General features: G+C 41.3%; 1 protein-coding gene and 1 long non-coding RNA gene across 4 annotated transcripts in view; one reads left to right on the top strand and one right to left on the bottom strand.

The window, feature by feature from the left end:
• LOC121073986 overlaps window positions 1–22,570 on the top strand; it is a 110,230-nt gene that overhangs the window by 49,680 nt on the left and 37,980 nt on the right. The window lies entirely within an intron of this gene.
• PARVB (parvin beta) overlaps window positions 1–22,570 on the bottom strand; it is a 71,018-nt gene that overhangs the window by 15,953 nt on the left and 32,495 nt on the right. For all 3 annotated transcript variants that reach the window (XR_005822035.1, XM_040565548.1, XM_040565561.1), the window contains exons 4-7: window positions 13,488–13,590; window positions 8,659–8,799; window positions 7,682–7,797; window positions 1,553–1,611 (exon numbers count right to left, since the gene is read on the bottom strand). Coding sequence is in view for 2 of the 3 variants with exons in the window: in XM_040565548.1 (XP_040421482.1) it covers window positions 1,553–1,611; window positions 7,682–7,797; window positions 8,659–8,799; window positions 13,488–13,590 (419 nt within the window). In the remaining variant the exon portion in view is untranslated. The remainder of the gene's footprint in view (window positions 1–1,552; window positions 1,612–7,681; window positions 7,798–8,658; window positions 8,800–13,487; window positions 13,591–22,570) is intronic.

The following is a 22,570-nucleotide window of genomic DNA, read 5'->3' on the forward strand; positions in this document are numbered from 1 at the left end:
ACCAGACCCAACAGTGCTGCAGAAATGTCCTCAGCAGACCACCAGCGATGTCAGGGAGATGCATTTGAAATGAATGGAAATGCATACTTATGTTTTATACAGAATTGTGATTTTTTTATGTTTAACTATTTTTATGATGAAGAGTGAATGAATACATATGTTTCTGTGGACAGTTTCCACATATAGGGTCAGCAGAAACCACACCAGCTAAACCACACAGCTCAGAAAGAGCAAGGCTACCTATCTCACTTTAATCTGTTTTATCTGAAGAAATAAAACGTCTATCATATATGAATATAATGTAAACAATACTGCCACATATGAATTATATACACAGTCCAGTGACATCACCAGGCATATGCAGATGTTTACCAGCTAGGAATCAGGCCCCAATTTGCACAGATGAATTTAAAAAGTATTCAATGAATGTTGCTTTCTGCTGATTACTGCATTTCCTGTACCTATGCAGGTATGCAACACATTAAACAGTAACCTACGTTTCTATAATATTAAGTAACACATTCATAATAAAACACATGCACAAACACACAGGAGTATCTGTAAACATCTTTCTTCCTAAGAAATGTCCAAGCCCCACTCCACAGATCACATCTCACAAACCACATCAGAAAGAGAGGATGAGCTAACTATACTGTTCAAGAGCACAGGAGAGAAGGGAAGAATTTTGGTCCACAATACAGAGGCAGAACGTAGATCCTACAAAAACACTATGGAACTTTAATGTCCACACATAGATGTTATGATCTCATTTTTGAATGTTTCCATCTGAAAGACCTTCCCCACTGAGCAAGCCACATGGTACTTCATTAATCTTCAAAGTCAGAGAAAGCTGAGCCAACTCCACAGGGAGCCAATACACAGATACACTGAAGGAGGGCTCATGTAAGCCCCTGTGAGATAAGTTGCCTTCAGGCCACGTGAAGGAGAATCTCAGCTTTTATTTGCAGCCGAAGTGTATGTCTTGCCTTTTCCTTATAAAAAGAATTGTAAACATATAAAGCATAGTAAACCCATTGCAAAATCTGGAGAGTGAAGAGTTTTGTTTATTTATTTTTGTTGAACTCTAGTCCTCAGGTACTACATGAAAATAGCAATCTCGTCTCTCCTTATAACTTTGTTAGAGTATCATTTCAGTTTTGAGAGTTACTGCCTTTTGTCAAACTAATCTGTCCTCAAATTATCTACAACAGCCCTTTATTTAAGAGAGGCAACAGCACCAGGTAGAAATGAGTTAAAAATGGTGACCTGCAGCAGGCAGGAAAAAAGGCCCACAAGGATCACTGTCAATGAAACATCCAGTTAAAAGCTTTTGTGACACAAGAACGTCAAGAAGATACTTCTGTCCTTTGGAACGTATTTCCAGAGACAAAGTTATTTTCATATAGTTAAAAAGCAACACATTAAGGGATTTTGTTAATTTAGCAGGAGCAGGGGGAGGTGATGCAGATTATGCCTCCATTTTGTTCTTGTAAGGAAATTCACAACACGCACCACAGAAACACGCTTTGAAACTAAAGCATTTTGTACTTACTCTGTTGTAGTCGTCAGCTCCTCTGTAACATGAGTTGTCTGAAGAAGGCCTTCGCGTTTCTGGAAATGATGATGAAGTTAGAAACAGAGACTGCATTAGTACAGGAGAAGATGAACAGGGGCTCTGCAGCATTCATCATCTTTCAGAATCCTGGGGGAGAAAACTGAGTAAAATATGTTTGCTAAGATAAAGTTTTGTAGGGACAGAGGTGAAACAGCTGACATGGGAGGGTTCAATCCTACAACAGCGGCATTTATCAGGCTGACAGCCAAATTAATATTTGGAAAATGTGTATATATTTGCAGCCAATAAACTCATTAGCAATTCTCCTCCTGAGACCTGAGGCAACATCATGCCTGGAACACAAATTAGAGAGAGTATGTCAGCCCCATCTTAAAGTCCCCAGGGATACTTGTTTGTGTCAATGTCAACCAACAATTTGACACAACCAGCAGCCTGGCTCTCAGGAGAGGTCTGGGGCTGAAGTAACACAGTCTGCTGCCCCTGTGCCAGGGCCTTGATGTGCTGGCAAAGCTCTCAATGCACAAAGGGGGCTCTCCTAGAGCAGACATGCTACTGAGGCCACTAGTCACACTCCTGTCAGGAGCCATCATGGAAACACAAGGAACATAAAAAGACTGACCTGACCAGTGATTTCACGGTAGATAGCATTCCCCTGTTACTGGATTTTGTTTCCTTGGGATAGATTTCTGCATGAGCAAGAACTCTACAAGCCAACAGAGTTAGCATGTGCTGAAACCCAGTTTCAAAGAAGCTTCCTACATGGTAAGACACAGCCCCTTGATACGAGGGGACTCAAATGGTTTTGAGTCTCCCCAGAGTTTTGGACACATGGCACACACCTCTTGGAGGCTGGAAGTGTTTTTACCTAACTCAAAAAACCTTCTCAGCACCTCTTTCCACTGAGTCTGTAGGACCCTTTTAAAATTATGGGACACAGCCTTATGCCTGAAAGGGGGAATTTCTTCCCTGCCTTCTTTACGCTGAAAAAGCCGACAACAAGAGCTCAAATCTCAGCAGGCATCTAAGAACTGGGTCCTGTCAGAATAACTGACAAAACAGTTAATAAAGAAAGCTGCTAGCTCTGGTAAGCAGGGAAACAACCAAGCCCAGGCACAAGCTCTTTACACATATGCCATCTCAATCATTTTCACCAGCTGAACCCCAAACAAGAACTTATTATGGAGAACAGCTTTGAAGAGAAGCACATCCTTCCCCACAAGCAATCTAAGAAATACAAATTGAAATAAAAAAAACAGTAACAAGAATTCCTTCCCTTCCACTCCCTATTCAACAGAAGAAGGCAGCGCTGCTTTCTCAAGCCACCCAGGGAGCCTGGCTGAAAGCAGGGTGGGAGGCACTGTCTCCCACTGCTGTGCTGTGGCAGCTTCCCACTTGAGCCAGGCCCTGTGCTGAATCCAGCCCGCCAGCTGTGTCTTCTCAATGCCTTATTTCCATATCACAAATACATCTAACTCTGCTCCCCTGAGGGAGCCAGGGGAACAGCACCAGAAAGTTTGGTAAAACAAGCCAGGATGACAGCATGGATGGGAAAATGAGGAAGTGTCTGACAAGGCAATGTTTTCTTGCAAATGGAACAATGTTGTCTTTATTGCATCCCACCGAGTCTCTGCTGTACTTGCACCAGTTTCTGGACCTTCCAGTCACCCTGTACCTCAGGGAGAAGATGCTATGCCCTGTGAACAAAAGCTCAGTGAGTGGTGACCAGTGAGTAATGCCTCCAAGCAGCTGACAAGAAAGAGAAACGGATGCCCACACTGATTCCCCAGTGGGTGGAAATGGCAGCGCTTCTATGCACCTCTCTCAGAGGCAGCTGAGTATGCTGCTCGCATGAGCCTAGGTCCCCTGGCCTTGCAATCCAAAAACAAATGTCATCCTTCGATAAAAGTTGGATTCTTTGCATAAGCGCCACCAGACACATTTATTCTTCATGCTGCCTTGCCTCTGACCTTTCAGTCGGCAGCTCAGACTACAAGGGAATTACTGCAAAAATACCTCAGATCTCCCAGCAGCACCAAGGTGGGACATGCTGCAATTTTTAAAATGGGGAAGAGGAAAGCTAAGTGCGAAAGAAAGCAGTTACTGAGCCTTGCAAAAATAACCAACAAGCAGAGAGCCTTACAAACAATTTTTACACTTATTCCTGAGAACATTTTTGCTTTCCTGAATTACAGTATTCCTTCATCATACAAGTTCATGTTTCAGTTATCAGAAGGTAAAGTCAGCTGGAAGAAAAATCGCAGGATTTTCAGTTCTCACTGGAGCCACACACTGAAATCACAAAGTTTCAACCCTTCCTGCCCTCACTGAGGAGGGCTAGAACAGGAAAATGCTCACTGATACTAGTATTAAAACATGTACCATCTTAGATTCATAACTCAGCACTTGAAGTAGCTGTCAACAGGATCTTAAGTAAAAGACCCACCTAAACCCTTGCTCTGCTAGGACACTTCAGATATAACTCGGAGTTCTATTGCCATTCTCACATTTTCTATTTCACTCAAAAAACAACAACAACAACAGCCAACACCAAACAAAATAAAAATAAATAAAAATAAAAAATAAAAATAAAACACAAATCTGGGGGTTGATTTCAAAACAGGTTTGAAAGTAACTCGGTTTCAGGAGCTTCACTCTTGAGAGGGGCTACCTCATGGTGCCCATTATAAAACAATGTAGTATTGTTCTGCTGGGTTAGTCTTGTTACTGTTCTGGGTAATACAGTAGGTAGATAGATACATAGATAAAGGTTCTTTCTGCCAGGGAAAGTAAAACAGAAAGTTCTCTCCAAAACAATTGTGGATTTTCTAAGCAAACTACACAGTGCAGGACCAAAAGAAGACAGTGTATTATTTGACGGATAAAGATCCATCTATGTATCTTTCTCAGAACAGCAACTGAGGAAAGTCTCAGTCTGTCACCTCAAGACTCGAAAGGGTAGAATTCAAGGGAAGGCAGAATCACTACCAGTCTGTGGAGATCTTGATAAATGCTTCTCATGTAGCATGGTGCTATCATAATACTATTCCATTTTGTGGACCAGGTCACTAAAAATTAGAGAAGAGAAAGCCCACACTTCCACAAGCCAAAAAGGTGTTTGGCATTGCTCTTGGATGGGCTATGAAAATGTACACAGCTTCATTAAGCAGTAACTTGCTAAGCCAGTATGACAGTTATTTTCACAGTGTAAACACAGCCCTTCTGGGCAAGAAGCACTTCACAGATCTGTACAGTGTGCGAACAGCTCGACTAAACTGATAATGTTAATTCTAAGTGCCAAGGACACCCATGAAAGTGAGACTTATCTAGTTTTGAAAACTTCAGTATAAGTGCATTCTTGCACAATACTCCCATATCTTTCAAGGTTTTCTTGCTCCAGGGCCAATTCTGCAAAGAAAACAAAAAAGTCTCTCTAAAAGTTATTGATTGATCCCCTTAAATGCATATGCAGGCAAGAAGAGGCATTTACCCAAAACCTCTCTGAACAGCTATCTTATATTAATTGTGATCTAGCTTGACAGAATCCTAATAATGATTGGGATCTGTAATAAGAGATCATTTAACAATTAAATTGATAATTATAATAATAACCTCCTTAATAATAGTTTTCTTACTTGGATTGGGAATAATGCTAACCTCATTACCATTTTTCTATTTGTCAGTGTAAAAAACGCTAAATAAAATCCATTTAAAGAGATTTGTGTTACTAAACCAGCATGCATTTTTAGACTAGATTATGGATGCTGAACTACAAAAATTCAATTTACCAAACTCTATGGCCAAAATAATTGCCTTCTGCAGGAACGCTGCAGAAGAAACATGTTTCAGTTTATGCTGTGTTTTGCTTTCCACTTAAACAAACTGAAGTCTAGCAATGAAACAAGTCTCCTCTTACACAGGCTCAGCTAAGGTAAGCTCAGAACCAGAAGTTCCCATAGCTATCTCCAGGACTCAAGGCTCTAGGTCCAAGGGCAAGAGTTTACAGCTCTCAAGCTTAAATTAACCCTCCTTGTAAATAACATGAGAGTTTCCTTCCTTCCTTCCTTCCTCCCTTCCTTCCTTCCCTCCCTCCCTCCTGTCCTTCTTTCCTCCCTCCCTCCCTTCCTTTCTTTCCCTAGCTCCTGTCAGCATTCATTTCATTCCATCTTCATCTCAGCCCTGTCTAATCTTGAGACTCAGAGGCCCCGGGGAACAAGATCCTCTCTGTAGGTGTCCTCTCTATATACCACATATATACACAACATATATACATAACATATACATATATAACATATATATACATATACAACATATATACGTAACATATATACATAATATTATATAAAACAGGAAAGTGAAAATACGTTCTCCACAGACTTGCCTACACTACAGAGATGGAGGGTCCTGAAGCTGTGAAGTAAGGATGAGGAAAAGGAAGCTTTCCCTCTTTACCTAAGTGTTTTTTTCTCCTCACACATCACAGCTACAGAAGACACTTTACTCTACTGGGAAGAAGGAAATTTCAGGCATCAGGGTGACAGAAGACTGTAGACCACCTTATATTTGTATATCCTTACCTTTCTAAGGTAGTCAAGAAAAAAATAAAATTAAATTAGTCTTCTATTTACATTCATGTTACTTTATACCTAATTCACCTTTCCTAAAATGAGAGAACTACAGGAGCTTGAAAGCAGCTCAAAATCCTCTCTTAAAGAGAATGCATAACATTTACTGTGAGCTAGGGAATATCTGTCAATTACCCACTTACATTATACCCTGTACCTCTAGAGCATTCAGGCATGCAGCCTGGAAAACGCCATTATTTAAACTTAAAGCAAAATGGGGCTTGCCTAACCAACCACAGTGCAATTGCATCTGGTAAGGGGATCTACATTTGCAAAATAGAGTCTAATATCACTTTATCTTCTTGATTTTTTAAAGGAATCCTACTACAGCTTGACAGCTCTAACAGCAACTGGCATGTACAGAAGGCATTTCCACAGCCTTCTGCCACAAGCTGAGCCTGCCTCGCGACAACAGTGCTGAGCACCACAGCTAACAGTCATGGCATGATCAGAAAGAGTAGCCAGCTGCAACAGATCTGTCTGGTGTTCCAACAGCTGTTCAGAAAAGCTGGGTTCACTTGCTGCAGATGGTACCACCCAGCTTCAGCTGGGATAGAAGGCAAGATAAAAAGCAATAGTAAGTATACTCTGAAAGCAGAGTCTTTGTACACTGAAAGGAAATGGTCAACACCATGCAGGGAAAGGAAGAACTATAGCAATATCTAGAGCAGGAAGGAAGAAGTCAAGGTTCCTCAGGTCAGATCTATTCTCCATATTTAAGGAAAGCTAACAAAAACACAAGGCTGTGCAAAAAATGATGAAACTCCGTTAGTACGCCAAGGAAAACAACGTGTCTAAGTCTGAATAATAAGTCACTGGGGAAAAACAACACCAGTAACAGGCTTCCCAGACTGAGGAGATTCTACGTACTAAAAATCCTGTGTTATTTGAGTCAATGGTTTCTCTAAAAAAACAAACAAACAAACAAACAAACAAAAACATGGCAAAAACCATTTTCAAGTGCCAAAAGTTACAGACACAACTATTTTATACAAAATCCCATCACATGATTTTGGCTTCATATTGCATTAGAAAATCACATAATCATTTAGGTTGGAAAAGACCTTCAAAATCAAGTCCAACCATCACCTAACACTATCAAGTCCATCTCTAAACCATTTTGCTAAGCACCACAATCACATGTCTTTTAAATACCTCCAGGGATGGGGACTCCACCACTTCCCTGGGCAGCCTGTTCCAATGCCCTTTCCATGAAGAAATTCTTCCTGATATCCAGTCTAAACCTGCCCTGGCACAACCTGAGGCCATTTCCTCACGTCCTAAAAAGGCAGTCCTAAGCATATGAGAGATATGACGTTCTTGGAATCACATTTAAGTACACAAAATACATCCCCAGGACTGGGACTCACTGAACAACTAGGACAATCATTTCCTAAATAAGTCAGGAGCAGATAGGAGCAGCCTGGTAGCGTAAAATTAGAGTGATTGTTTTGATTAAATTTTCATATGACTTTATACTCACCCGTACAACCACCACTTGTACAGACACATGTTCAGGCAGTCGAGTGGGAGCCCGGAAATGCATTGCCAAAGCTACCAGAAGGTGAAGAATGGAAATCAGATTCTTGCCATGTATTGCTGCAGGGAACAAGGAAAAGGAAGCAAATAAAAGAATACTGATGCCTTATCTTAAATGAACACCTCTGGGAAAAAGGTAAAAGAATTAAAAAAATGGTTTTGGTGAAGACAATCTTCTTTTTTCCTTCTTCCTTTTCCTAAATTAATGAAGTTTACAAAATAATTTTACAGGTAGCGGAGCCTAGATTTAATTCCCTTCAAGCTACATAACAAATTTAGGATTCCAGACACTTCAGCTCCCTCCCTAGTCAGTGAAATAAAAACAAGTGGACTCAATCACTTTCCTTCCATTGTACTGGAGAATACTGGAGAATTCTGTTTTTAGAAGATGTTCAAAGTGTTAACAAAAGATTACCTGGCTGTAAGAGACAAACACCACCCACAACCTAGGTGAATCAACTTCCTAAACTTCATTCTCACTTTTGGATCATAACAGGCCAAGCTGGAATACAGGGCACTTTCTGCTTAGCCTGTCAGAAACAATATCCTTACACAGGATGCAGCATCTTTTTGACTCTCACTGTGGTAGCCTGAAGGCTTAAATCACCCTCTTGTAATTGAATGACTAAAAAAATTCGCATGTCTGTAGGATTCAAATTCAGGAAGCAAACAAAAAAATTTCTAATGAAAGCATATGCCTAAAGGAACAGCACTTCAATTATCCCACAGCCATGTATGTCTGTCCTTAAACAAAAATCACAGAAGAAGGTACCAGTTAAAATCCACACATGGATTTGGTAACACCCTCTATGCAAATAAATAAAAAAACATAGTAAATCACAAAGAGTATGATCAAGCTATTGATTATCACACCCTCCTCTGCCTGTGAAGCTGAGACAGAAAGCATAGCTATGTCCTTACAGTCAATGTTCCACTTGACTGTCCAGCCATGGGGTCGAAGTAAATCATGGACAGCTTCCAGAACAGTCTGCAACTTTTGTTTCTGACCAATTTCAGATTGCGTCACTTCTGCTACATTCAGTTTACGGTCAGCCAATTTTTCTGTATTTGAAGAAAGGAACAAAAAAAGAAACAGGCAATATCAGATTAAACAAGGAGCTGGGTGGGAATAACAACCACAGAGCGGTGGGGATCAGAGCTGTGCTCTGATAGAATTTTTTCAGCAGAGTAATTTTCCACTGAAAGCAAACCTTTCATCAAAGTGTGTCAGTTCCAATAAACCCTGTGATAGAAAACTGGTAAGGTCTGGCAGAACATGCTCACCAATCAGGTGTCAAAATATATAAAAACTTTCAGATTGGCAACAAGTTCGTAATAATACTTACTGTGCCTCCTCTTTTTTTTCCCTGCTGAAAAACATGTGGCACAACATAGCCTTCTCTACGCAAGGAATTTCCACTAGTTCAATGGACTTTTCTAATAATTGAAGTTAATTTAGGACAAAAAAAAAAAAAAGGAAATGCTTGGGTGGACATTTACTTCAGCTTAGTGAGATCTAATTCAGGTTAGCTGAAGGTCTAAAGGAATCTAAAGGAAAGTGTGCCTCCTCAACCCATCAAGAGTCACAGATTTATAGTGACTTACTGGAATCAATTTAGAAAAATACGTTGGTACAATATGGTCATGTTGTCATGACATTGTCACATCATAGTTGATTAACTGCACAAGTGAACTAAAGAAGCAAATTTTGTAAAACACCATTACTAAAATTTGAACTTTGTTTCTGTAATGTAATTATTTGTTGCCAAAATCAGACAAGCCAATTCTTCTCTTCCTCTCCACTGTGGCCCTCATGCCAAAGACATAGGAGCTGAATGTCCCCCTCACAAAAAAAGAAAGCTGAGGAAGGTGCAGAGAGTTCTTCAGCTGCCAGAGCAATGGAAACCACTCGTCTCTTTTCTCCTTCCACTCTAGAGAGTCAAACTCACTGTGCTGATGGGACTAGGAAATCAGGACTGGATCAATATATTCCAACTATGTATTCCAGTATTTAAAACAAAAAAGAAAATAACATACTTAATCAAAGCAGTTTTCACAAAATGGGATGGGCTTCAGAAACATTCCTAAGTTGTCAAAACGTATTATTCCAATAACGAAAATATTTCTGGTCTCAAGTTCAAGAGTGTGTGTCTTCTGAACATTTTTCATAGCTGTGTATATTTTAAAATGACAGAAAAACAGAAGTATTTTAATAACCCAAAAAGAAGAGATTTGTAAGTTATCAATTCATGAGTACTTTCAACATTTTGACTGTTTCTATCAATCTACATTAAGAAATTTTTATCACTATCTAAATAATCTTAACAGGAAAAAAAGTTCTTCAGCCAAGGTATCTGAGCCTTTCTTTTTTTTTTTTTTTTTTTTTTTAAATAATCTGTCCTAGAAGATTCATTTGTGGTCATGTGTTGTTCCTATCTATTCTCAGCCCAGGTGAACTTCCAGTCAGCAGGGAGAAATTTATTTCTCTTTACCCTGACACCATGTACACCAAGCCACTCCAGCCTCTCTCAGTAGTGCAACTTGTACCTTGATAAAATTAACTAAGCAAGGAGCCCCACCTGAATCGATCTAACAGCCACTTGCAAATCTCTTACTCCAAATAGCTTCAGAGTAAGCCCACTAACAAGCTGTTGTCTTTCATCTGCCCATCAAGACAGATCTTCTTGAAACATCTCTCACATACAAGAAGTAGTAACTATTACTTGAGGTTTAATGATCTTAGCTTGTCAGCCCTTCCTGTAGGTAAAAGGACTTGTTACAAAACAGTGGGGTGACTTAATTGTGAGGCCTCAAGCACCAGGAGCACCATGCTTTGACATGCTTTGCTGCCTCTTGCATCACTGAGAGAACACGAAGATAGATAAATTCAGGAAGTCTTGCTGAAGAAATCAAGGTACCACTGAAAAAGTCATGTTGAGACAACACAAGACTGGGGCTGAGTTGTGATGGCTTCAGGCTGGGGGAGAAGTATTTGGTCTCCTGTCAGATGCCCAACAGTAAGAAAATAAGGAAAAGTCAGTCCAATCAAAAGTCTCAAGCCTGCAAGATGTACGTGATCACCTCTCCTCCTGTAAGTTAAGCTAAGCCCAACTATATGGCCATGTATGTATGGACAACTAAGCTCTTTCTACACATATGCAAGCCAGAGGGTGGAAACCAAGGCCTCCACAGACATGTTCCCAACAGCAAATGACTATTATGAAATAAATTACCACCTGCCCAAACACTGGCATGTAAGCACAGGAAGGTACAATTCTGCCCTCTTCTTATCCTCTAATGTTAGACTGATGTCACACACCAGTGACTATCTTCAGCACTGAGACCAATTTGCAAATCCATTTGCAATACTTCTCCCTGCATCCCAGAAAGGACTCAGAGCAATGCCAGCTCACCTCAATTATTTCGAAGAGCTTACAGAGAAGCAGCAGTAAGAAGGTGCACACCTGTGGTGATTTTACTCATGTGGGCGGCCGAGCTTCACCACAGCTGTTCTCTCACTTCCCCTCCTCAAAGGGAAAGGGGGAGAAAATACAATGCAAAGGGCTCAAGGGTTGAGATAAGGACAGGGAAATCACTCAACAATTATCGTCATGGGCAAAACAGACTCAGCATAGGGAGATTAATAAAATTTATTGTCTATTACTAACAAGCTAGAGAATTGAGAAACAAAGAAAACAAACTAGAACACCATCCCCCCATTCACCTTCTTCTACCTCTGCCCCCCAAAGTGGCGCAGGGGAATGGGGGCTGCAGTCAGTCCCCAATGATTCATCTCTGCCGCTCCTTCACGGTCACTCTCTGCCCCTGCTCCATGTGGGGTCCCTCCCACAGGATGCCGTCCTTTCCGAACTGGTCCTGCGTGGGCTGCCCACAAGCAGCAGCTCTTCAAGAACTGCTCCCACATAGGTCTGTACCACTGGGTCTATCCATCAGGAGCATACTGCTCCAACCTGGGTCCCCCACAGGCGGCAGCTCCCTCCAGACCCCCTGCTCCTTCGTGGGTTCCTCTCCACGGGCTGCAGCTCCGGCCCAGGGCCTGCTCCTGTGGGGGCTCTCCATGGGCCACAGCCTCCTTCACTGCAGGTCCACCTTCTCCATGGGGGGCTCCTCCACAGGCTGCAGCATGGAGATCTGCTCCACCATGGGACCCATGGGCTGCAGGGGGACAGCCTGCTCCACCAGGGGCCTCTCCACACGCGGCAAGGGAACAGCTGCTGCGTGCCTGGAGCACCTCCTGCACTCACCTTGGGGGCTGCAGGGCTGGTTCTCACTCCTTGCTCTCCCAGTTGCTGTTGTGTAGCAGTTTTGTGTTTTTCTTTTTTCCCTTCTTTCTTAAATCTGCTCTCACAGAGGCACAAACAACATCACGTATTGGCTCGGCTCTGGGCAGCAGTGGGTCCTTTTGGAGCTGGCTTAAACTGGCACTTATCTAACATGGGGCAGCTGCTGGATTCTCCTCATAGAAGCCATCCCTGCAGTCCCCCCACTACCAAAACCTTGTCAAGTAAACCCACAACACCTTGGTGTTAAGACTGGCAAGGCAATTCACTGAGAGATTTAAGTAACAGTGTAAGACTTCAGCTCCTTTTTCTGAATGCCTTTATGTAAGAGTACCAGAGCAATGTTCAACTGGAAATTCTCTGTAAGAGACACTAACCACCAGATGCTATCCCAGACCTGGAATTAATTTGCATTCACACAAATACTCCTCAGCTAAACTAACAATACCCCACCTCACCACACTATGGCTGGAAGGTCCCAGTTACAGTCTAACCAAAAAGTATTAGAAGTACTGTCATTTTATTCCTCAAGCTACTTTTAATTGCACACAAATTGTTGTTAACGAATTGTAAAAGCTTATGTTCACCAAAACACTGCAAAACTTATTTAAGGAGCATATGCAGAAAATTCAGTAAGAAGTATCAGTTAGCACCAATGGAATTAGCAACACTAAGTCCTCTTGCCCCACTCTGACACATATATCCATAACCCAGCCCACTCTTGAAAACATGCCATAGGCAGACAGCTCTCAGCTTACTTAGCTGTTTCCAAGAAACTGTGTGGATCTACACTGGCACTTGAAGCTTCAAGTCTCTTTGTTTGCTAAAAATACCCCTATAAATCAATGCAACTTCATTAAAGTTCTTCTCCATTGTGCTTCTCGCATAAGCACACATACCGACTGCAGAGATGTAAGGGCGTTGCAAAATCACAGTTGCTTAACTGACTATATACCCTCATGTATTATTTGCATAGAAGAGCACATTGTAAGTATGTGTCTAGTGTCATGCATTCTCTTTTATCCTTTTTTGTTGTTGTTGTTTTTTCTCTCTTGAAAGTAATTCAGTTATGGCCTCAAGAATAGCTTTCAGTCCAAAAAGCCTTCAGGATCAAACGGTGCAGAAAAAATTTTGGACCACATGTCTCCTGCTTGGTCTCCCGCTGTAAACACAAATTTCTCCACCTTTTTTCTGCCACATTTCAGCTCTCTGGATTATTTTTAGTCCACAAATTTGCTACCTGAGAATCATCCTGATTTCCACCCCTTTCAGCAGACCGCCTGAGAAGAACAGATGGAGAAGCTGACACTGTAGCTATCACTGAAATAAACTGTATCCCTGGTGAGATGCTAAGTTACTGCACAGACTCCCTGCTGTCTGCAGCTTTGGAAGGGATCAGTTTTGGACTCCTTTCAGTCTTTGGGGCCACCTTCTCTTGTGTGAACTCACCTAGCAGCTTCTGCAGCACCTGCCCATCATAAAGGTCCTCTTCAAGCTGTTTGACAATGATTCTCTCCTCCACCAGCACATCATTAATCCAGTCAATTAGAACCTGGAAGTATAGAAAGAGGAGGCAAATGTGTAAAAAAAACACTGAAATACGTTCCTTTGAGCAGTGATCAGGAATAGAAATATATTCCATGCAATAATCAGGAATAGTAAACAGAAAGAGTAACCGTATTTATGTATTTCCAAGTTACAGAGAAAAAACAAAGATATATTTTTGCTTTTTCTGTTTTTAATTCAGGTCTGGCAACATGGTAACTGTAGTGCCCTCTATTTTTCCTCTTTAAAACCTCTCCTCATTCCACCAATGCTAAAGCAAGTAGCAACTAGCAGCTCTACAGCAATCACCTTTGCTAGTATCTAACAAACCTGCTTTCCGGGTCCAAAAACTCCTGTCATCTGTTTTACACAATCAGCACACCTGCCAGTAGAGAACAAGAGTCCCATGAACCCGAAGGCTCCCAGCACGCCCACTGTCATCTCTATCCTGAACAGACATGAGTAGTAGACCAGGAAGAAGAGCTTCAGAGAGGAAAGAGTGAATGCTCCCACTAATAGGAGCTAAACAGACCCACTAGATAGATCCTTGCCATTAGGCAAAAGGACTACACATTTTATCTTCAGCTATTACAGAAGACTGTAATTAAAACTTTGGTCAACTGGGTCTGATAACCGTTCAACAATATATGTAAGTAATAGTCCCCTTATGCTGACCACCATAACTATAAAAGTCATTGTCACCTACAAAACAGGAATGAATGTAAAGAACCTTTAAAAAGAAAAGGAACTGAGTTAAGTTTTCCAGGTGCCAAAGATAATAATTTCCAAACAGTTACAGGAAAAACCACATTGACTGTTTTAAGTTGGCAGGAGTGTTTTCCTCCAATTTATTATTTGGAAAACTAAATGACTTGCAAAATAATATAGTTCTGTGGGAAGAGATGTAAAGTTACTGCTAAATCCTTGATTCATAAGAGGAGAAGAGTATTGCCAACCACAAATGTGCAAAATACATTAAGGGGAGCTACCTAAAATAATGAGCATCAATTAAAAAGTCTACAGTTTTTAATTTGCTTCACATACAACTTGTGGATGCTTTAAATTCACTTTCTGATCAGGCCCCATAATTCTGCCTCTTTTTGGCAGTCATGATAGCTAAGAACTTTTTGTTTTGTTTTGTTTAATATTCAAGACATTATGAAAAAAAGGTAAATAAAACATATATAGGATTGCACTGAAACACATGCGTTGGCAATCCTACAAAACACGAATATTTGAGTATATTGGTCACATGGATATTTAAGTAATTCAGCTTACTTACTGAGGTTCATTGAGTCTACCAAATTTAGGGAAGCTTTGTTAGGCTTAATGTTCAAAAGTAAGTTTACAATCCAAATATGAAATGCTTATGCTTCATCTCTAACCTGTATCTTCAGTACTTACAAAGCATGCTGAAAATGTGCAGGGTTGAAACTCAGCTCTAAATAGCATAAGCGGCAAATTTTAGCTGGGTGATATGGCAACCAGTCAATTCACAGAAAGCAAGGATCATCATCAATGCACACAGACGTAAATCAAATCCTTTTTGCCCCCTAAACTGCACAGAAGGAGAAAAACTTTCAATAATAAAAATATAGTATCAAAAGTGGTCCTCTCTAGTGCAGGTAAAGGAAAGATAAAGTGACATCAAAAAAAAGATGTGGATATAAAAGGATATGCTCCACACCAGTTTAATTGCTCTACTGCTGCCCTGCAATGTTACAGGAGCCTTATCTATTACTTCCATCATCTATGCCTCCATCAGACGGCATCCTCTGTGTGGTTATAACTACCACAATTGTTTCGACACATGCATCCAAGACCCATGCTCTCACACCCACCTAATGCTATTTGTTGGGCAGGGGGATCATCCAATTTATACAGAATCACAGAATCATCTCGGTTGGAAGAGACCTCCAAGATCACCTAGTCCAACCTCTGACCTAACACTAACAAGTCCTCCACTAAACCAGATCACTAAGGGCTACATCTAAATGTCTTTTAAAAGACCTCCAGGGATGGTGACTCAACCACTTCCCTGGGCAGCCCATTCCAATGCCAAACAACCCTTTCGGTAAAGAAGTTCTTCCTCATATCCAACCTAAACCTCCCCTGGCACAACTTTAGCCCATTCCCCCTCGTCCTGTCACCAGACACGTGGGAGAATAGACCAATCCCCACCTCGCTACAGCCTCCTTTAAGGTATCTATAGAGTGCGATAAGGTCGCCCCCGAGCCTCCTCTTCTCCAGACTAAACAATCCCAGCTCCCTCAGCCGCTCCTCATAAGACTTGTTCTCCAGACACCTCACCAGCTTCGTTGCCCGTCTCTGGACTCGCTCGAGCATCTTGATGTCGTTCTTGTAGCGATGGGCCCAAAACTGAACACAGTACTCGAGGTGCGGCCTCACCAGAGCCACGTACAGGGGGACAATCACTTCCCTAGCCCTCCTGGCCACACTGTTTCTTATACAAGCCAGGATGCTGTTGGCCTTCTTGGCCACCTGAGCACACTGCTGGCTCATATTCAGCCGACTACCAACCAGTACTCCCAGGTCCTTCTCTGCCAGGCAGCTTTCCAACCACTCATCTCCCAGCCTGTAGCACTGCTTGGGGTTGTTATGCCCCAGGTGCAGGACCTGGCACTTGGCCTTACTGAACTTCATACAGTTGGCCTCAGCCCATTGGTCCAGCCTATGCAGATCCTCCTGCAGAGCCTTCCTACCCTCAAGCAGATCAATGCACGCACCTAACTTGGTGTCGTCTGCAAACTTACTGAGGGTACACTCGATCCCCTCATCCAGATCATCGATAAAGATATTAAAGAGAACTGGCCCCAGTACTGAGCCCTGGGGGACTCCACTAGTGACCGGCCTCCAACTGGATTTAACTCCATTCACCATGACTCTTTGGGCCTGGCTATCCAACCAGTTTTTAACCCAACGAAGCTTACGCCAGTCCAAGCCAAGAGCAGCCAGTTTCTTGAGGAGGATGCAGTGGGAAACGTTGTCCAAAGCCTTACTGAAGTCAAGGTAGACCACATCCACAGCCTTTCCCTCATCCACTAAGCGCATCGCTTTGTCATAGAAGGAGATCAGGTTCATCAAGCAGGACCTGCCTTTCATAAACCCATGCTGACTGGGCCTGATCGCCTGCTTGCCCTGCAAGTGCCGTGTGATGACACTCAAGATAATCTGCTCCATGAGCTTCCCTGGCACTGAGGTCAAACTAACAGGCCTATAGTTTCCTGGGTCTACCTTCCGGCCCTTCTTCTGGATGGGTGTCACGTTTGCTAGCTGCCAGTCGACTGGGACCTCCCCTGATAGCCACGGCTGCTGATAAATGATGGAAAGCGGCTTGGCCAGTTCTTCCGGCAGTTCTCTCAGTACCCTCGGGTGGATCCCATCCGGCCCCATCAACTTGCATACATCTAAGTGTTGTAGCAGGTCGCCAACCATTTCCTTGTGGATTGTGAGGGCCACATTCTGCTCCCCATCCCCTTCCACCAGCTCAGAGTATTGGGTATCTTTTCTCTCTCTCCTTCTCCTGCCTCATGCTTCCCTGCTGCAGTACCTTTGTGGCTTCAGTGAATTGACAATGCACTTCTGCTTGAGCAGCCTGTGTCAGACACAGCCTGCTCCCCCAGCACCTGGAGTCCTGGTTTGAGCAGGGAACTGCAGCACTGTGCCATGGTAGCTACAGCCAAGCTCCCACTCTGACTACAGTCACAGGGGAAAGGCTGAGAAGCCCATCTCCCAGCAGATGCTCCAATGTGTCCTGGAAACCATCTTGTTCTAGTGTCACATAGCCTGATATACACACACACACACATATATATTGCATACAGACAGAGAGAAAAATGTCAAGACAATTGCTCTTTCGGCATTTCATCCTCTACCATTCTCAGGATGCCTCTTCAACAGTCTCTGGCTCAGGTAAACTCTCCCTGCTCAGTCCTTCTCTTCTAGATTCAAAGCTAGGATTTTTGAAGAATCATGACATGTCATCTGCCACCAGGAACAGGGCATGAAACCTTTGTATTTCCTTTGAAAACCCCAAACAAAATTAGTTCATTGGAGATTATAGCCAGCAAAAGTTAAATGCAAGAAGATGCAGTCTAAATAAAGCAGCAGAGCTCTGCTCTGCAGGTGGGAAAACACGACTACATTTGGAGAGAAAACTCCAATTAGCTATTCTTGTCTCTTTCAATCTTTTTCAGAAGACAGCAGGACATTTATGGTAAATGGTTGGAGAGGGACATGAGACAAGTTAGTAAAGGACTGCCTTATCTGAAAGACAATGAGAAGAGGAATAGCCTTGAAAACTATTCACCAGTGATACAGAAAAGCAACTCCTAAGTAATGAGATATTTTCTTGTCACAGATCATCTCAGAAGAGATTTTTGAAGTCTTTCAATAGTGACCACCCAACTCCAAAATGATGAAAGTTTGACATACATAGACACCAAAAGAAAACCACCTGAAGTCATAGAAGATTTGGGTCAATCCATGGGACTACAGAGATTTACAGAGCAGGCTTTCAAAAAATCACCTGAAATTAGGCTGAAACTATCATATGACAATCAAATCCCCTCACAGTCCTAATATGAAGACGTCTGATTTCCCTAAGCCCTCAAAAGCATTGTTAAATATGACTCAGGATGCTAAACTATTTGAAACCTGTACTTAACACGTCATTTTTTCCTGTGCTGAATAGTTTTGAAGTCAAAATCCAGAAAATGCCAAGGAATTAAAAACAAAAGTCTGGAAGTACCTTCTAATATAGGAGCCAACATCTTATTTCCAAAAGTTTAGGCACAGAAGAATTATGAAGCAGCTTTGGAAATATTCTCATATGGGTATAGATTGTTAAAAAAGGGAAATACTTACACTATGTAGTACTTAAATGTTTCAGAGAAATCTAGCACTGAAAAAATTTTGGGAAAGAAGTACATAAAAGGATACTAATGATACGAGATCTAGCTATAGTTATTTTTTTTTAATAGAGTAGCACCTGAATGAAAGAAAAATACCCTAAAGAATGTTCTAACTTCTTTAGTATTCAAACTACAACTCCATCTCTGGTGGGAAAACAAATTTGCAATTTATATTAAAAAAAAAAAGTTTTTATACAGTCCTTGAAGAGTGACAAATGTTGCAATTTAAAACAAACAAACTCCACACACCCTCAATTTTCCTGTTGTAACTCTTAATTTCTTGAGTCTGTCTTAATTAGGAGCCTGGAAAATCTTTTTGCACTGATTTTTATTTTTACTTTTTAATTTTTGCAAGGGATGTAAAGCACTATTTTGCTTATTGAAATGACTAACACACAGAAATACATTGTGACACTTTTTTCATGGAGAGTCAATGCTCCAGCTCTTTAGAATTGCTCCTTCATGCAAAGACAGAAGCAGAAAATGTTCAATAACCTGAATTTCTAAAAATTTAAACCGTTTGATACAGGCACAGAGTGCCTTGTGGGAAGCAGACATAAGGTGAAGCCAGAGTTCTTCCTGTGTGTGAAAATACGCTTAACTTGGATCTCTCTGGCCTCAAACTCCTCTACCCATTCCTTCACGTCTGTGTGTCTGTACTTTATGTATCTTCACTTCAATATTAATTTCTAAGGTAGGGCTACATTTGCTGCCTTTAAAATGTGTGTAAGAAGGAGTGAGGAATTGCTTGACTGCAAAGCCTGTTGTCCCAGTGTCAGCCGTAACACCATGCTTCTCCTTACATGCAATGGCTGGTGAAACCACCAGCAGATCCCACGTACAGCTAATGATCTTGAATTCACCTCAACCTCACCTTGTTCAGTACTTGCAGGCTCACAAAGTAGCCTGCTGGTACATGGAAATGTTTGTTATGTCTCTTAACTAGAGCACACTTTTATGAAAAGCTGCTTTTCTATGAAGTTTTCATAGAATCATAGAATGGCCTGTGTTGAAAAGGACCTTAAAAGATCATCTAGTTTCAACTCCCCTGCTCTGGGCAGGGTTGCCAACCACTAGAGCAGACAGTATAGTATTTGGGATTAGCAGTGATTTTAAAACTTTTATATAATATCCCTGTGTCCTCAAAACCATGCCTGTCCTTTCACACATATTCACACTCATAGAAAACATCTCTGAATTGCGTCAAATGCTCAGACACGTTTGTAGTTGTAAAATTTCCAGTGGTGCTTTAAATTCTGACACATCCACTTACTAAATCATTTTTTGGCCAAATGTATATGTGTGATTTAATGAGCCATGCTGCATTACTAAACACTGGGTTGAAAACTGAAATTTGCCATGAGGCAGAGAGCTGGGAGAAAAGAGTGATAGACATCCAGAAGGAAAAATAAGCCATCTGCCTGGCCTATTTAGTTTTTAATTTTCATGAAATGGGTTTTTATATCAAACTTCACCAGCTTCGTGAAGCATTTTTGTTCTGCAGGTTTGCTACTCCCATAGTGGCGAGGCACATTCAGAGTTAATCTGCAGAGTTCAAGGGTATAAAGGCCCCACAGCCACTCTACAGAATAATGAACAAAATGAAAAACAAGACAAACTGCATGAATGCATCTGGCACAATGAGAAAATGGGAAACCCAGTCACAAAAACAGCAAAGAAAGGAAGCCCTGATTTTAATGACCCTTTTCACCCCTGACTACTGGGAGAATTAGGAAGCACAGATCAAAGGTATGAAGGTTTAACTGACTTCAGGGTTGAACATAGAAATTAATATTAGAAATTCTTACTCAGGTCTGGAAACTATTGACTAAGTACAAAGCACTGGCCAGCTGCAAACAGAGAGAAGGCCTCTTGTTTTTAAAAGCAGGCCTTTGAAAGAGCGTACAGGAAACAAGGTTTCATTTGGTCACACATGAAACCTTATCAAAAGGAAACAGCTTCATTTTGGTTTTCTCTTCACCACAGTGAATTTTAAAAAGCCGTAAGTGTTGACATTGAAAAGGTGGTAATTTATTGGAAAGTAAATTATTTACTACAAATTCAGAATGCTTACTCATCTCAGGTAGTACCTAGAGCAGCAGTGTTTGATCCATGTAAAGTTTAGACATTAAAGTTTAGCTTTAAGGGCCAAAGGTTGTTGCAGCATCAGTTGATCTTATCAAGTCTCTGATCTTACCAAGTCACCTTGCAACTCTTAACTTGCTGTCTTTGGTCAAGGCAAGGCATTTACTAACAGAACCCAATTTTTGCAGGCTCCTGTTGTATACTTTTGGATTCAAATGGTAGAAGCATATTTTATCTATTAAAATACATGAGAAAAGCCTAGGAAATCTGCCACTTATGTTGGTGGCATAAGTGTCAGATCAGAAATGTGTGACTATATTTCTAAGATTCTGATTCAATTCCTACAGCCTATTAAGTACAATGATGTTTCGGATCTTCTACCTCAGTCGCATCTGAACCAGAAGGGGGTAAAAAAAGATTCCTTCCACCTTTGCATTCCATACACAAAGAAAAATCCATGAACAACAAGGAAAGCGCACATAGATCAGCCTCCTAAGTTTTGAACACATTTAAAAAGAGAGCTAGAAGAGCCCACCAACACTCTTTAGAATTAGTGACATGGATCAGCTAAGGGAATTATAGGTATTAATGGAAACTGAACTGTAAACAGATTTGCAATAGCATAATAGCAAACTAGACTTGATTCTAAGTATCACAGACATTGTTTCTTCTTGTTTGCTCCAGATACATCACAGGATACACTTCAGGGTCCAGTCACAAAACAGCCCAAATGCAAAACTCAAACTCTTTAATTTAGTTGTTCTCTTGCCACTTGGCAAATACTGGATGATATGTAAAAGAAGCTCACATATTTCAGACACTAGAAACAGAGTATTTTGTGAGTCAATTATTTATACTATACATATAAATAACAACACATCTTTTCCTGATCTGAATTTTCAGCTTTGTGTCTGTCTAGCCATGTCCCAAACTGCATTTGCACACAGGGCAAACAAGGCCATGCAGGGAACTTATCTGAACACATGAACATATCACTTCATAGTGACAAATTGTGGCAAACTATTTTTAGAATACTGTCAATGCTGATAACAAACAACACTTTAAGGTGTAATTTTAGTTCCTAGTGATTTTAATATGAGCAATAGGATTTAAAGCGTGTATTTTTGCATCCCCAACTAAGCAGCCTTCAGTGAGGGGATTTACTCTATATTTGCTTTAATAAGAATGAGTTTGTTTTTTTTCCTTTTGGATTCTTCATCACCACAGTGTTACACAGTTTGAATCCCAGCAGCTCTGTCAAAATCGCTTCCAAATGCTCACAAAAGCTTGCACCAAACAATTCGCTATGCTTATAATTCCTATGGCACCAGGCTAGTAGAAATTAAAACAACATTTTGCGGAGACAAAGAGGTATTAAATCAGTGTCAGCAACAGATCTCTCTGCTTCCTTTCTGCACTGAGTTCTATCTACCCCAACTGCATGTGACTGACAGGGGAACAGAAACACTCAAAATCAGTGATGGCAAACCATTGGCATGTCTTACTCTGGTGTTGAAAGAGATTTGGGCTGGCACCAATGAAACTAAGTTATACTGCCAAATTTGAAGAGGCATCAGGCTCTGTTGCTGCTATTGACACATTCCTCTTTGAGGGAAAAAGAGAGAGAACTACTTTGAACTATAACAACCTCAATCTATTCAACTCCTTGCGAGACCATGGAGATCTTTGATTTCAAGCTCTGTGGGGCAGACAGTCTCTTCTCCTGGCTGCTGCTGTATAGCATTAACATGGCTAATTCTCGTCCAGCACTGGGGCTGCCAGAAAACTTCATTAACCACTGAGGAACACAAAACGAGGAATAAATTGCTCGTTTGCTTGTATTACCCTCATTCTGTGGCATAAAACAGGTTTTGCCAACGTGATTCAAACCTCTCCTTGCCTTATAGATTCATAACAACATAGTGTTAAATGTTTTTCTAACTACATCCTTGTAAAAACTCAACTGCA

The sequence above is a fragment of the Cygnus olor genome, chromosome 1, assembly GCF_009769625.2.
Source record: "Cygnus olor isolate bCygOlo1 chromosome 1, bCygOlo1.pri.v2, whole genome shotgun sequence".
In the NCBI taxonomy this organism is placed as follows: domain Eukaryota; kingdom Metazoa; phylum Chordata; class Aves; order Anseriformes; family Anatidae; genus Cygnus; species Cygnus olor.